Raw genomic sequence first — 16,773 nt, 5'->3', positions numbered from 1 at the left:
AGATTTATTTTCTCAAAATTGGGAAAAATAATTTGTTTCTGACTCTGAATTTCTGCCTTCCTGGGTGGCACTACCCATTCCAGTGGAGTTTTTTAGGATAACATAATGGAACGAAGTTACTGTGTACACTGTAGTGAATCAAAAAGTATTTATCCATTTCAGCCCATAATTAATAACTGTTTTGGTTTTGGTATTCTGTTTTCCTGGAAGCTCCCCAGAAGTGTCAACAAGACATACTGCAAACTGACTTTGGTACTGTACAGCTGGAGGAAAGCTCGTGATGTCCCTAAGCACTGTACATTTTTCAAGCTTACTTTGAGGTCTGCAGAGGCTGCAACAATCCTGAAAGTGGAATTTCTCCCAGCTGTCACCTGAGGACCCCAGGCTAGGTAAGATGTGTGTATACAGTTGATGCTGGTGTCTCCTGTCCCATGTCCTGGCAGTGTGTTCTGTATGTCATGCACTCTGCTTCCAGAGAGCCACCTACACGAGTATCTGTCTGTGACTTCTCTGTTAATCCACGTGCTGATCAATTGTTCAACAACTTCAGAACAAGCTTATTTCCCTGCATTTCTTCTCTGCTCTTCCTCATCAGTATGGATCTCTGATTCATGTTATTTTGTTTATGCACATTGTATTCTGTGGCCATGCACTTGATCTTGCTTTTTACAGGAGTAACACATTGGAAACAGTTAGGAACATGGAAGGGGGACAGACCCCTTGTCTCTTTTCTGCTTGGACATTGGGGATGGGAGTCCTGTGCATAGAGCTGTTTGCTTTCATTTAAAGTAACCTAGTCAGCATATAAAGCAGCTGTACAACTCTCACCTGATATTCTATATATAATTCTTTAATTTGTTATCCTCTGTTTCCCTTTAAAATTAAAGCATGTGGTTTTTACATTTGTGTACCTAATCTTATATTTGTATGTGTAATTATCCAGAATTCACTTCTATCTGCTTAAATTTCACATCTGTACAAATCTTCCTGCATTATGAACTTCCAGTCATGAACCTTTCTTTTTTACACTTCTAATTATTACCAATGTGTCATCTTATTACAGTTTTCCATTTTGTGTCACCAAAATCCTATTGACTCTTATGTAGGATGTTGCTCTGAATGTCTGTCATTGCATCAATGCACTACTCATATTTGTTCTGTCTAAAAGGAACACAAGATTTTTCTTGTTTCATGCAGACCACTGAAAGCTTCTGCTGAGATATCTTGTTTCCATCAGTCTGCAGAATTTTCCAGGGGAATACAAAAGTAGCCTCCAAGGAACCTGATGAATGATGCAATTTTGTTTGTAAAGCAAGCAGCCAGCAATTGGGTCACAGCTCGTGCAGGCATTAGCACACAGTGTGGCACAGCTGGGCTGCCAGGCTGGTTTGCCACATAGCTCATCTGCATTTCCAGGTACTCCCTGCCTAGACCATAATTGGTTTCCTACAATTTAAGTACAGCCTTCTGTTAAAACCCTTCCCTTTCATGGACTAGATGGGATAAGGCTCTTTCCCCTGTCTGTTGAACATGTCTGCTTGGTTTGTCCAGTATCTTTCCAAATACTGAACTCACATACTTTGTGATAGATCCAGTCACACACAGCAAAGTTAATGCTAGTGTATACCACTCCTAAATACACTGACTTCTCTGCACTTTTTTTGGGTCTATTAGACATCCCAAGAGGTATATTTAGGATTATCAATTATGATTTTCCCCTAGGTCAGAGTTATTTTTAATTGAATTTTACAGTTTAGACTTTCCAGTTTGTCCATAGCTGTTTCATGATGCTGGTTGTTTTAGATTCTGCTAAAAATATTCTGGTACATTTAATTTCTCACCTTGGTCTCATATGAAGACATTGGTTATTGTGAACACAGAGACAGGTTGCTAATTTTAAGAAATCTTAACTAGTTAAACACTAGAAAAAGAGAAATATATTTTTTTTATATTTTGGTTTGCAAAAATAATTGAAATTCCCTATATTTATTTAATTAATGCTGGATTTGAAGTCTGAGTATGTTTTTAATGCATATTTAAATGTATTCAATTTTTTTATATTTCAAAAATATAATCAGTGCTCCCTTTCCTTACTTCTGTGTTTCTCAGAATGTACATTTTTAAGACATGGAAAATCAGTGAATTTTATCCCTTAACACATCTGGTGAGCTTCCTAGTTAGTGACTGGCTGTAACAGCCAGTTCATAAAGTCATTGAGAATACATTTCTTCACAATCACTCCCAGCAGTTTTCCAAGTTACGAATGATGGTCCCTCTGGGAAGAAGCATGGCTTCCATACGGCCACTATCCAACTGATGGCAAAATGTGCACAAGTGTCACTGAGTCAGAGAAGAGGATTTCTTACCCTTAGCTTCAGAATAATTCACCAAACACTTCATTATCCAGAGATGATGTTCTTGGACTGTAAATGTGACACATGCTAATTTGCATATGACAACTTGAGAGCTCAGCTGGTGGCACATTGTGTATTCAGGTGATGGCCACATGCAGTTGTGTCATGCAAGGACGTCATCAGGTTCCATGCTAACTCAGGTAGAGCTGCTGTTATGCTGAAAGGAAGCAAAGCTTTCAGTAGGGAAATGGTAAAAAAGCAGAGAGGAATCTCAGATCCTCTGTGGTGAGGTTGCTCCAGCAGAGTGGTTTGTTACAGAATAACTGGTAGAATTTTAGAATTAGTTTAGAGCAGATAGGATAACTTATCTTGTACAAGGTACAGAGACAGCTGTTACCTCAAAGATATGCTATACAAAATGCATATTATATCTGTATTATGTATATAAATATAGGTATAGATCTGTATTGTGTATATCTATATATATTAGATATATATATTTATAGATTTGGAAACAAGACAAATGCAAAGAAAATTCAAGTCTTTACCAGGCAGCTGATTAAAGCTCCAGTGCTATCTTACTCATACAGCATGAAGTATCATGACTAACCAATTCTTAAAGTATTTCTGATACTATTCCCTAATTACTTGTTCCTCAAAGCAGAAGTGGCAAATTAACTTAACTGATGCCTGTAAATTTCAAGTTGTGTTACAGTTCTGTGGTTTTAGAGGTAGAAGGGCTCTTCAATACTGCTTTGTAAGTATGCAGTGTCTCTCCCACCCACAGGCAGAACCACCTGTTGATGTCCTGAAGATTTGTGAGGCCACTGGGAGTACTAACTGCATTTTCCCTAGAATCTAAAACCAGGCATTTTAAATGTCCTCAGGCTGATGTGATCTATCTGTTGGCAGCTGTTGCAGTGTATGGACAGTGTTCTGGGCACTGCACAGAGGCACTGTGACACACCAGCAGCAGGCTGCCATGCATTATGCAGGGAGATTGAGTAATGAATTCTGGGCAAGCAATGTCACTCAGAAGTTCTGAAATGAAAATGCTAATCACAGCTGTAAAGAGCATGAGTGGATTGAGGTTTTTCTTGTATGACTATTTGTAGGTAATTAGAATGAAGTCATGTGGGGAAACTGCTCCTTTAAGTACAATGTGTGCTGGAGAGAATGTTCATGTAGTGAGCTGAGGTACTAAAAGTTCCTAAGAGGAAACCTGGATCGGGGGAAATATTTATTAGCATTTTTTCTTTTTATCTTTAAATGTACCTATGTGGCCACTCTATGCCCTTTGAGCTCTTGTATAGTTTAATTTCACACTGCAATCACTGAGTGTAATGGAGGTGTTTCACCATCTCCCCCACTCCAGTCCCCATTCATAAATAAATGCATATCACAGACAGAGATCACAGAGTTGCTTTCCAGCTCTTCACTCATCTTCTAGCTTAGCCAAAACCTTGAAGAAAAAATTAGGCTGAGTCTTTTGAAGTGCAACACATCCAGGCTCTGCAGGTGGAGAGTGGAAATGCCCACTGCAAATTCCTGCTCTCCTCACTTAAAATCAAGCTGAGTACCTGTATGACCTCTCCTTATTCTAACAGCCCTGATTAGCGGAGTCCTTGAGATAACCATGTCCCCTATGTGCATTCATTCTTGTCAATGTCAGAACCAGTATTGTGGGAACTCCCTGTGTCACAGTACCAAGTGATGTTCCTGTGCGATGCACTTAATGCTGGATTGCTGCAGCCTCTATTTGAGATTTTATTGGCATGGTCCAAGTACACAGCCCCATGAAGAGCATATCAAAATGGGCCACAGACCATGCTGAGTTCCATGTAGTTGGATTCTTGCAGTAGGTAGATTGCAAAATGCAATCTTACCACATCTGCCACCAGCATCAATCCAAGATTAACAATTAACCCACATTCCTGTGCCACAAATGAGCAGGCATGCAGCTGGACAACTAGAATCAGAAATGCATATCACCTTTTTATCTGTGCACTGTCTGTCTGCTGGGGTAACACCATTTCAAGACCCTTGAAATCAAAATTCCTAAATTTTAGGTCAGCTTTCAAGCATTTAGTCCTTCTGTTTCTTTGGAAGAGCCACTTGATCGCTCTTACTGTTTCCCGGCTGTCTTGGCACAGTGGTGGTAATATTTAACCAGTTACTGAACAGCATTTATGAAGACTTTCAAGTTGTAAGTAATCTATCAGCATGAAATTCTGTTATTGTGTCATTCAAGGTTCTTTTTCCTGTGCAGAAATTTCTCTGCTACAACATAAGAAGGGTCCTTTGGTAAGTGGTTTTTAAAATTTAGAAACTAATTTCAAAAGGGCCCTCCTTGTTTATCCATCTCTAAATTCTGTGTAGTTTTGGGGGAAGGGAGAGAGGCTGATGAAACCTGTAAGGGCGGGTACCCATATCCACGAGAGCTCTGCTGAAGCAGCTCTGTTGCCTATCTAGTTAATGTGGGGTGCACTCATTTTCCAGCTAAATGCACTTATCTCCCTGCCACATGTTGCAGAGTTTCAGTGATGAACAAGTCTACAAATGGATGTGCTCAAAGCTCCCCTAAAACCGTATCAGTTTGCTGAGCTAGCTCTAAGCCTCATTTGGCAGTGATATAGTGGCCTTTGACAGTTTTTGGAGACCTTTTTCTGTCCTTCTTGGAAAGTGACCTCTGTAATTCACAAGTTCTTAGTCAAACTGTCTGAATGAGCTGTAATTCATCTGACTCTGCAGGAGTAGACCATAACCAGTGATTTAGTAGCTCTATTGCATAAACCTAGAGATAATAATTCTGTCCATATTCTCAAATACAAAAATCACTGCTGTTTTGTCTTCTCACCGAAGCCTGCAAATGAGGAGAACTCTATTGTTTGCTCTACCAAAGATGTCTGTGAACTCTCCTGAGCAAAATAGGTCAAAGCTGTTTCACTGTGTTTCCTAAATGTAAAACAATATGGTATTGTCTTTTGTTCATCTTTTGTCTTGTTTATTAAATAATAAATCCCTCAGGGCCAGAACTGTCCATTGTTCTAGGTATAAAAAGAACAATTTTGATTTGGGCTTCTAGTGGCTACTTCAATTAAAAAATTATTATAAAGGAGTGTGAGGTTTTTTACTAGAAAATTGGTTGATGATTAGATTAATAGAAGTCAAAATTTACCAAAAATGGACTTGAAGCTGAGATGATATGACAAGCTAGGTAGAAGTGCTGATTTAGCTCCTTTTTAAAAAATCAAAAACAACCAAAAAACCTTTAGGTTATTGGTAAAGAAATAGAAAATACCAGCATGGCATATGCACAAAGCAAGTCATTGTTCATCCTTATCTTGAATACTGTACAAAGCTCCTCTTATCCCAAAAATCTGCAAAACTGGAACAGCTCAGAGAAGGATAATAAAGATGATCCAAAGACATGGAAGAGCTTTGTTATAAATAACCATTGAGTTAGCTGTGACTCTTCAGTCTTGAAATGAGAGAAGAGCTGTAGGTCTGTATGACAAAGATAGATAACAAACAATTTGTCTCGTCCAGCACAAGAAGTAAGGCACATTGATGAAGGCAATTGGAGAAATGTTCAAACAGATTCCTGATGCTCTGGGCAGCAGGCCTGTGGAAGGGCAGCTTCCAGTTCATCACCAAGGAAGCTGCTGATTTAAAACCAGTCCAGTGTGTGGATAAGTACATGGGAGGAATAACAGAATTTAAAAAAGATGGCTACATAGCAAAGCCAGCTCAGGAAGTTCTCTGGAGTGAAAGCAGTATCAGGTTGAAAGTATACTGGCCTATAATACACCCCTCTCCCCCATTTTCACTCCTCCTTAGGTATTTTTGTGGCCCCTCAGGACAAGATGGACATAGGATTTTTACATAGGATTATATGGTTCTGTAGTTACAGAGTTTGGTACCTGCTACAGTCATCCCTACAGCATCAGCAGTTAAGGGTCTGTCTGGACCATGTGCCTGAAAAATGGTGCTCTTCCAGGATTTCTCAGCTGTTTGTAATTGCACATGATAGTTCTGCCCTGATCTTTGTGGTCATGGCAGTGCCTTGATTGACAGCTTTCTGTTCATTCAGTGAATGTTACCAATGAAGGCTCTTTTAGCTGCTTGACACAAAGAACTTAGGCGGGATTGAAAGTTTACTATTCCTCACATACAGGCTCTCTTTGTATGATTCTGTTATACTGTGTTACATTGCTGCATTACTGTAAGCTTCATTAAAATAACTCTAATTTATAATACAAGAAATGTTGTCATCTTATTGCAGGGTTCCATACTGTTGTCTCGTTATCACAAAAGTTTTAAACCTTCTTGGGGTTTTCTTGTGGTCATCTCCTCAGAGCACTGACTCTTTCCTCTTCACAAAGCAGGCACTGACTCCAGCTCCCCTTTCAGCCAGCCAACCCCACTCTTTTATAGCATCTTCCTCTCATGGGTTACAGCTGTGGCCTGTTAAAGTCAGGCTGCTCCTAATCTTTGCTAATTGACCCAGCTGCTACTCCTTAGGGGTAAGAGTACTTTCTACACTATCTTTATTTTCTTGTACTCTATTCTCCTACAAAGAAATATGAAAAGTATTAGAATCATGTTTGATTTTCTCTTTTTTTTTTTTAAGACATCTTATGGCATTAAGAATTTGAAGAACCTTTGGAAGTCCTTTTACCTGAAATCAGGATGGAAACTGGAGAATTCAAAGTAATATCTAAAAAGTAATACCAATATGTACTGAGTACTTTCATCTAAGTAGCTAAATTAAGAAAAGGTAAAATTATATGTGTTGTTATTTTCATATAAAACACGAACTATATTACACCGGGACTGTTATTACTATATTCCCCGGGGCAGGTTTGCGGCCCGAGCGCAGGCGGGCTCCGAGCGATGCTGAGGGCACGGCCGGGGCTGCGCCGGGGGTGACTCAGGGACACCCGCGTTTCGAGACGCGTCAGTGCCGAAACTCTGGGGTGCTGCCCGTGACTCCCGTGTCCCCGCCGATCCCAATTATCCCGCTGATCCCCATTATCCCGCACCTGTGACAGCTGCGCCGCCTTCCCCGCCAAGGTGCTCTCCGGAGCCATTGTGTGGAATTATGAAATTTTAGAAACTTCCCCTTCTCTGTTGGGGTAAGGGAGCTGTGAGGAAATGTGCAAAAAACCCTAAAAAACTCCACACGCAAACGGACAAACGAGATCCTCACAAACATCCCCAAACAAACGCGGGGCAATGGTGGGCGGGGAGGGGGCAGCACTTAGGGCTGCAGGGGCCAGCACGAGGGGTGCCCGGCGCTGGCCACCGGCTCCCCGCCTTCAGCCCGCTCCGGCCGGCCCGTGGAGCCCTTGTACCGCACCTCCAGCTTCATCCTGTGTTTCCAGCCCGCTGGGCACCGCCCGGGCCCCGCGTTCAGCCCGCTGGGCAGCCCCAAGGTGCCTCAGCCCGCGCCGCCCCAGCCGCCATCTCGCCCTGCGCTGCTGCTGCCGCCGCCACCAGCGGGCGCTGCGGCGCTGCGGCGGAGCCCATAAAGGCCGCGGGGCAGCGGCGGCGTGTCCTTGTGTCTGTGCCCGTGTCTGTGACTCGCAGCGTCCGCTCTGCGCTCTGTCCGCCCGCGGGATGCTGGCGCTGAGCGCCGCCCGCCGCCTGCTTCGCCCGCCCGGGGACCTGCTGCCGCCGCCGGGGCTCGCCTGCATGTGGGCGGCCGGTACCCGCGGCTGCAGCGGGGCCGGCGCCGGCTCGGCGAACCCGGTGGTGTACTTGGACGTGGGCGCCGACAACCAACCGCTGGGACGCGTCGTGCTGGAGGTAGGGGCGCGGGGGCTGCGAGAAGCCGGCCCGGCGCGGGGCCCAGGGGACGGTGCTGCGGAGCCGAGGGCGGCCTGGCCCCGGGCATGGCGGCTGGGCAGCGGGCAAGGTCAGGGCGGGCGGGCAGCTCCGGCTCCAGGGCCCGCGACGGGGGCACACACAGCCCGGTGCGGGCGGGAGAGCGGCCCGGGGGATGGCGGGGCTCGCCCGCCTGCTGGAGCCGCTGCCTGGCTGTCCCGGGGCGGGAGGGCGGTGGTACGGTCCCTCCAGGAGGGGCGGGATGGGCTCAGACCGGGGCTCTCGCTGAGCCGCGGCCCGCCTGTGCCTGTGGCCGGTCCCTAAGGCCATCCCACGGGACAGCCGGGGCGGAGGGCACGGCCCTGGTGTGGCTGCGAGCCTCGAAGGAAGTTGCATAGTGTGTAAGCAGAAATACTGAACAAGACTGAACTCGCTGCTGTCGTGTACCGACCGCTGGTTTGAGAGGGGCGAGCGCTGTCCCAGCGGCACTGGGGTCCCTGGCCTTCCCGCCGGGGGCTGCTGCTCCTGGGGCAGCGGGCCCGGGGAGCCCTTCAGCCGCGCCCCCGGGTTCATCCTGTGTTTTGCTGGGCGCTCGCTGTGTGGTTCCTGCCATCCTGAGGGTGTCAGTTCCCTGAAGCTGCCTCCTCCTCGAGCCTCCGGCTCCGCGTGCAGCGAAGGGCACCGCGGGGCTGACAGCCAGCTCAAGAGCCGGGTACCAGCTGGCTCCATCCTGAAAAATCCCGTCTCTGAAATGCTCGGCCATGTAAGGAAGGCCTGAAGAGGAAAACTTCTGTAATATGTGTACTTAAAGGAAAAAAAGCGCCGTGGGCGCCGTGTGCCACCTTCTGTACATACGACCCTCGGGCCGGGATGTGCCTCAGATAGATGCGGTGTGTATGGGAAAGAGCGAGGGCTGTGCTCCAGAACCACGGGCTGGAGAGCGAATGAAGCTCTTGGGAATGCTGCCTGCTGAGGGAAGTCAGTGTGGCCTTCTGCCTCCAGCACCCACCTTGGGTCTGTATTTGTAGAATTTTTTTAAAACATAATTCATCAGAGTTCTCTCTAAAAGAGGTTCCTTTGAGACTAGAGCCCAGTATATTTTTATTTATTGATAGTGTTAGCATATTAATAAATTGGACTGTTGCAGCTGTTGTGCTCTCAGGAGGTAGCATTTCAGGGAGTCATAGGTAAAAATATTACTCTTCAAGTTCCTTATTCATTAATGAAAAGTCTGGGTGGTATTATTAAAAAAATAGCATTAATGTTCCTGTATTTCTTGTGGTAGCATTTAATTTCTATGCTAAAGTTTTTCAGTGTCCCCAGTTTAGAGAAAGTCTGAATGCACTGCAGCATCACCTTGAATCTGGCTGAGCTGTGGTGGTCTTCTGCTGCAAATTGTAGCCATCTGAGAAGAGTGGCCTAGGGAAAGAATATTAAATTCTTACCACAGCCATGCTGTTTCTAGGTGTCTCCTGCTGGTCACAGTCAGGATGTCCGGCTAGGTAAAACTGGTCTGGCTGGTATGGCCAGTTTTAGGTCCCTTTTTAAGATTAGTAAAAAGATGTGCAGCAATCAAAATCAGAAGTTTTCGTTGGTTGCAGATGTATATGTAACATCATAAGTTGTTTTTGATGTACAGTTTCTGCTGTTTTGTTTACTTTGCCTTTTCTGTCATTTTCAACAGCTGGTTCTGTGCAGGGGATGGGGGATGACTTTGATCTCTCTACTTGTATCCAAACTCTGATCCTTGGGGTCTCTTGTGAAGAGTCTTCTTAGGTACTGCTCAATTATGTATTGATCAGTGAAATCATTAGACCCTGCTCAAGTGGCTCTTCAATAGCTGGCTAAAGGTTTCATTGAGGGGATATTTTTCATTGCTGGCCAAATGCTTGGAAAGTTTTGAGATATTCATGGAATTTTGGATGGCTTGTGATTTCAGACAACTCAACACTTTGGGAGGAGAGTTCAGTTGTAGCAGTCTCCCATGTAAATGTTTTTTATGTACATTTGAAAAGGCTGACTTATGAATTTGTCTGTTTATTTTTCTTTAACAGCTGAAAGCTGACGTGGTCCCAAAGACAGCAGGTGAGGCAGCATCTTCAGATTTTCATACTTAAATACTTAAGTTATAGATTGTGATTTTCAGGAATGAGAAGGTCCTGTTACCCTTTACAACTATTTTTCCATGTTCCATCCCCAGTTGTTATATGGAGAAATATGACAGGAAGTGTTAGTGAGGAGATGGAATTTGTTATTTTTCCAGGTAGTTTCATTTTGCAATTTGCACCAAGACAGTACAGTTCATATACTGGGTTAATGGTGCTGAGTAAATATGTTTAAACCACAGTAGCTGACATGAAAATCAAACCCCAGAGCAAATGGGGAAGGGCAAATCAAAGGGGTACTCTTTCTTAGAGTTTCCAAAGAGTATATGGGGTTTTATTTTTCTGGTCACTAGCTGATTAGTGAATTAATCTTAGAAAGTTCTTGTGCTTTATCATTTGTTTCCTTCCTCATCTGATTATCAAGTGGTTCTCAAAAAAAACTTTTACTTTTTAGTACCTAGTAGACAAATATCCTTAAAAAAAGACATAACCCTCACAACTGCTATAAAAAGCAAAAGCATAAACGTCAGAAAATGAAACCTGGGACTACAGGCAAAGGGGGGGAGTTGGGGAATTGGAGTCACAGCAAAATAAAAGGGAGATGAGATGGAAAAGACTTATGTTGGTACCCTGTCCTGAGGCTAAATAAGGTGGTTTTTTTCTTGACTTTATCCCAGGGTTTTTAAAGTATGGAAATAACTGATAGATTGATAACACTTTAAAGATGCAATCAGGTTTTTGAAGTGTATAATCTTGGGCCATGGTTAATCCAGTTGTGTTTGTATTGTCACATATGATGCTGAATATAATACTTCATGCTTTGTTTCCACAGAAAACTTCAGAGCTCTTTGTACTGGTGAGAAGGGATTTGGGTATAAAGGATCCACTTTTCACAGAGTGATTCCTTCATTTATGTGCCAGGTAATGTTTGGGGTTTTAAACAGTTTTTTATTAAATTTAATTTTATATTGTTTACATATTTCTAGAAACAGACTAGTAGTAACATTTGAAATGGCTCTGCTCTAACCTTTGGCTAACAAAACAACAAAGAGGTGACAGCATGACTTGCATTTCTGATAATTTTGCAATGGCTGTTGCTTAGCTCATCTTTTGTACAAATAAATGTAAGTTATTGTAGATGGTCAGAAGAAGCCTGTCTGAAGGCTTTCTGCTGTAGTAGAGCAGTGTACCTTAGTGTGGGGCAGAGCTGACAACATGGCATTGCTTGGGAGAAGCACTTGTGGACAGAATGACAATCACCTTACTGTTCTCTGTGAGCTGACAAACAACGTGTCCATTCCTTATTCCCAGCAGAATAATCTGTTCACAATAGACAATTTGGTATTTTTAGTGGTTTAGTATTTTTTTAATGTCTCTGTAATAGGGAGGGGACAAGGAAACCAAAAGGGTTGCTTGGGGTTGATTTTTGGGGTGATGCATCTGAGATGGATTTTGTTTTGGTTTAAAGAACAGATCTTTTGAAATTCTGGACAACAGCCCATGCATATTCTGAACAACAGCCCATGCATCTTTTTTCTTAAACAGCAGCAACTAAAATGACAACCAAGCTTCTTGAAAGCTTCTTTTTGTACTGAGCTTGGCAGATGAGGAGGATGGAGCTGCTGTAGTGCACGGGATTTCTGGTGGTCCTCTTTTACCTTAAAAAAGGGCACATTTCAACAACATTGCATTATTGAATGGCTTTGTAAAAAATCTGAGAAAATTTTAAGAGAATTTGAATGTTATAAGTAAGCATGCTTTATTTATTAACTGATGAATGTGATAGTCTCCCATCCTCAACTGTTTTTTTAAGCAAAAACCACACATCTGTTGGAACAAGAGGCCCGAGTTGTATGACCTGTTTTTAAGATGAAGAAAAGGGACAGGTGTGCTGTAAAGGACCTATTTTCCTTGCCTTTCATATGCAAACTAAGGTTTTGTGATACTGACCGAAGGATAGAGTTTAGAAGTCTTTCTGGGATCAGAAATACATTAAAAAATACAAACACAAACCCTACTTTGAATTCTGTCACAAGTCTGTGAAGTTCCCTGTAAGTCTGTTCGGCTTGCCTGCCCTGCCTTGGCCCCCCAGCTGGACTGGAAATCAGGATGCTAGATGGTTGATTATGGTACGGTGAGAGAATGAATTGATGTTTAGGAATTACTCAGAGGTCATTGCTGCAGTGGAAATACTGTCATGGGTTTCAGCAATTGTCAAGTGAGAGAAAACAGTAGTGACTTCTGCACTTGCTGAGATGGATTGTTGGTGTGATTCAGGCGGTTGGTATGGCCTAATTGAGGGCTGTCATATCCGGGACTCTGCAATTCCACGGCCCCACAGGGCGTGCAGCACATAGCTCTGGGACTGTGACACCACCTGTAGGAGGTTACTCAGGGTGGCAAGGGGAAGCTGAGGGTCACATGCAGTACCTGTTGGGTATGAGTTCTCTCTGGCACAGGTGGTGTCACCCCTGCAGAGATGGCATGTGGCTGGAGCAGTAGTTGGGAGCCACCTTCGCGAGTCACGGTGGCTGCGTTTTTTGTTCAAACCGGTTTTTTGTGTTTAACCTGAGACAGGTGGTCACATCTCTTCTGGCAAGCAGCATGGGGTCAGCTAACATAAGCTTAACAGCTCTGGTGTAACAAACAACACAGCCTAGAAATAGCCAAGGGTCATGGAAATCCTGACCAGTGTTTGTACCTGTTGGAAGAAAGGAGGGGAAAAAGGAGTTGGGAGGTCTTGCCTGTGGTAATGAACTTAGGTGATTTGGTTTTGAGGCCTTTGAGGTGTTTCTTAAAATTACTGCTGTTTGTTCCATCACTTCTGGGAGAAAGGAGAGAGATGGTTGTAGGAGTTATAGAGAATATCAGCAATATCTGGAGCAGAAATCTACTTTTAGTCTGACTGTACCTTCATCTGGTTCTAAATTGAGTGGCCATGCTCATCCTTAACCTGAAGAAAATTTGTTAATGTTGTCACTTTTAAATTAGAGCGAGTGTGTGTATTTGCAGTAGCATCACTTTTGATATGAAATAGTCCATGTGTGTTAGTAGAGTTAATACCTTTTTCTGTTTCAGGGTGGTGACTTTACAAATCATAATGGAACCGGTGGAAAATCCATTTATGGCAGTAGATTTCCAGATGAAAATTTCATACTTAAGCATGTAGGACCTGGTAAATAAACGTTTTCTTTTTACCTTCTGAAGACTATAACCAATTATAAAGCATTGTTTATGAAGATGTGGTTGTAAAAAAATAAAGGTTTTTAGGTTTGTGGGTCACTTGGTAATTACAGAAGTATCAAAGAAATTTAATAATGTGTTGTCCCTGGCATATGCTTATTTGTGTGGACTGCTCTACAAATATATGCCAGCCAATAAGGGGATTTAAAATTGTTCAGAGGTGAAATTACTGCTTTCATAAGTCATAGACTTCAATTTCTACTTGAAAATTACTGCAGAAGTAAAACAAAGCAATCGGGAATTTCTTATTTAGTAGGTAACGCAGGTATGGCCTTTTAAGCTCAAATTAACACCAGAAAAAGCAAAGGACAGGCCATACAGAAGAATATCTGATTGCATTCTATAGTCTCTCTTACTTGCATTGTTACTTCCTTGTCCCAGGAGGCTGCAGCTGTTGAACCACAGGAGAGGTTCGCTGGTGTTAATTGCCTGCAGGGCGTGTACAGCTAATTACTTTACTAACACTGTTGCTCTGGAAGCAAGGGGGGCTGGGCAGGAGGGAATAATCCAAGGCAGGAAGTTGGCATTGGAAATTATATGGAGATACTGTGAGACTATCACATTTAGTCTAAATGTGCAGAGGAAAAGTGTCTTTTGCACTGCATACTTGTTACACCAGTCTAACAAACTGCTGCTGCTGCTGTTCCAGGTGTTCTTTCAATGGCCAATGCAGGACCCAACACAAATGGATCCCAGTTCTTCATCTGCACTGCAAAAACTGACTGGTAGGTTCTCAGCCCTGCAGATTAACCTCATTAGTTGATGCCTGAATCTGAAGGGTTTGGGATCTTCTTAGGGGTATTTTTATGTTGCTTGTGGGTTGATAGTTTTTTGTTTGTTTGATTGGTTGGTTCTTTGTTTTGTTGTTACTTCGGGATTACTTCATTCCAATGAAAAATAAATTGTTTTGTTACTTGAGGGAGGAAGAGCTGTGACAGCAACAAGGCTGCTACCCCTCAGAATGTTTCTAAGGTTCAGAGCTAAAGTCATGTTAGAAAGCTTCATGTCACTTGAAGGACAGTTGAGCTTTTGCCATAGAGTTGGTCAGCAGGTGAGAGCTATGAAGATCTGCTAACACCATCTTTATGTTTGAAGTAAAACTGCCTTTGTGTATTTGTTTTACAGGCTAGATGGAAAGCACGTTGTTTTTGGGCATGTAAAGGAAGGAATGGATGTAGTGAAAAAAATTGAGAGCTTTGGTTCCAAGAGTGGAAAACCCTCCAAAAAGATTGTCATTACTGACTGTGGCCAGCTGTCCTAACCTTTGCCCTACTCTTCATGACAACTTGGATGCTGTGAAAAATGAGTCATAAAAACACCCAAACATTTCTTATCTCACAAGTAGCACCTATGGAACCATGTTTTTTATTTAACTTGGTCCAACTTTTATACTTATATTGAATAATATTGATTAAAACCATAAAATAGTAACTGAAGCATGTTGTAAGTGCACCACCATGGTAGTCACACTGGTTTGGTGGAGTCCCCTTGTGTTTTGCAAGAAGTGCTGAAGTCACCCAGGGTGTACCTGACTGCAGTGTTGATACTGTCCTTAGTATTTGGATGTTTCAGCTGTTACAGTGGGTGGTGGAGTTGATAGCAGGGGTTCTGCAGTTAGGGGTTAGGTATAAATTGAGAAATGTGGTGTTTCCTTTGGTGCTAATAAATTCTTATTCTGTTGTTTGTCTCATCATTTTGAGGCAATACTACTGACCAGTGCTCTCAAGGCTGTCTGCAACAGCACTGGCATTTTCTTTGTGTCTCAGTTAAATTCTATCCAACAGGTTTAATGAGCGACTGTCAGTTTCTTAAAAATTAATTCTGGTTTAGGGTTTCTTACAGCCTCAGACTACTTTTTAAAAATAAACTCTACCTTACCTGCTTCAGTGGAGCAATTTGACTTTTGAGTTAAGTAAATTGCTTTAGGTTGAGTTAGGCTACTACTGAAGCTCTACCTGGCAATAGGACCTCAACTCAAACCAGCCAAAGATCTCAGGACTTTTATTATTAGGGAACTGTGAACTTAAAGTGTGCTTCTGCTCTGGGATCCGGTTCTGTGAGGAATACAGCTCAGTTCTAAATATATGGCCTATTTTTGTACTTTGAGAATATAATCAGTATAGTGAGCTTCTTGAGTGAGAAATAGGTTTGACTGCCTTTCTGTAGTGTTGGTCCTGTGAAGTCAGCCCAACTTTGGTATTACTTGGATTATGATTCTTATGTATCATCATCATCATCAGTCAAAATTGGTCACCACAGAATGACAAGGCCTAATCAGTGCAGCAAAATGGTTATTGTTGGGGTTTATGCACAAGAAGGAAAGAATTCAGCGGATCAGCTCAAGACATTTCATTTGTATAAAGCAGGATGTATGTACTATGGCATGCTTGTGCGGCAACAAATGCTGGAATCTCACACCATTGCCTTTGGAATCACTAAGGCTGTAAAGTATCAATGTGGGAAAAAGCACATGTGTTTTGTGCAATCTCATTAGAGAAAAACTGTGATGGCTTTCTTCAAATGTGAATTTATTTTCATTGCAGGATGATAATATGTGGGTTTAAAACTTTTGTACTGGATGTTTTTTGCACTGGGGGTTCCACTTGTGTATGCAAGGTAGTATTTAGAATGTAATTTTGCAAAAAATGGAATTGAAAAGCTTTTCATTCTTACCACTGTAGCTGCTTGATCAATGTAGTATTTTTTAAATATTAAATTGTGTTGGTTTGGCTTATTTCACTTGGATACAAAACAATTTTTTGTGCATTCTCTTAATTTGTATATGAAAATTATTAAATACACTTCTGCCACCAAAAAAAGTCTGCTCCTTTCTTGAAAGCAGGAATATGAGAAGCTGAAACCTCTTGGGCTTACCTGGGCTATTCAATGCTGTTGACTTTGTCATGGGTATGTGTAAGGGGATCAAATATAAGAAAATAAAGATAGTGTAGAAAGTAATCCAACTCCCTAAGGAGTTGCACCTGGGCCAATTAACAAAGATTAGGAGCAGGCCTGACTTTAACAGGCCACAGCTGAAAGCAATAAGAAGATGCCATAAAAGAGTGGGGTGGCTGGGTGAAAGGGGAGCTGGAGTCAGTGGCTGCTTTGTGAAGAACAAAGAGTCCGTGCTCTGAGGAGCTGCCCACGGGGAACACCAAGAAGGTATGGAACTTTTGTGATACAGAGATAACAGTATGGAGCCCTGTAATAAGATGACAACAGGTCTGATCTGCCAGTATTGA

At 42.7% G+C, this 16,773-nt stretch overlaps 1 protein-coding gene across 1 annotated transcript; it reads left to right on the top strand.

Moving 5' to 3' along the window:
* The first annotated feature begins 7,904 nt into the window (after window positions 1-7,904).
* On the top strand, window positions 7,905-16,350 carry PPIF (peptidylprolyl isomerase F). Its single transcript, XM_058029530.1, has 6 exons — window positions 7,905-8,165; window positions 10,238-10,268; window positions 11,121-11,209; window positions 13,367-13,463; window positions 14,181-14,256; window positions 14,657-16,350. Exons 1-6 carry the CDS (start codon window positions 7,977-7,979, stop codon window positions 14,790-14,792), a joined length of 618 nt encoding a protein of 205 aa, XP_057885513.1. The 5' UTR covers window positions 7,905-7,976; the 3' UTR covers window positions 14,793-16,350.
* The last annotated feature ends 423 nt before the right edge of the window (window positions 16,351-16,773 follow it).

This window comes from Melospiza georgiana, chromosome 8 (assembly GCF_028018845.1).
Source record: "Melospiza georgiana isolate bMelGeo1 chromosome 8, bMelGeo1.pri, whole genome shotgun sequence".
NCBI classification, from domain to species: domain Eukaryota; kingdom Metazoa; phylum Chordata; class Aves; order Passeriformes; family Passerellidae; genus Melospiza; species Melospiza georgiana.
Note: the sequence above shows the minus strand (reverse complement) of the source record. Positions and strands in the feature narration are given on the sequence as shown.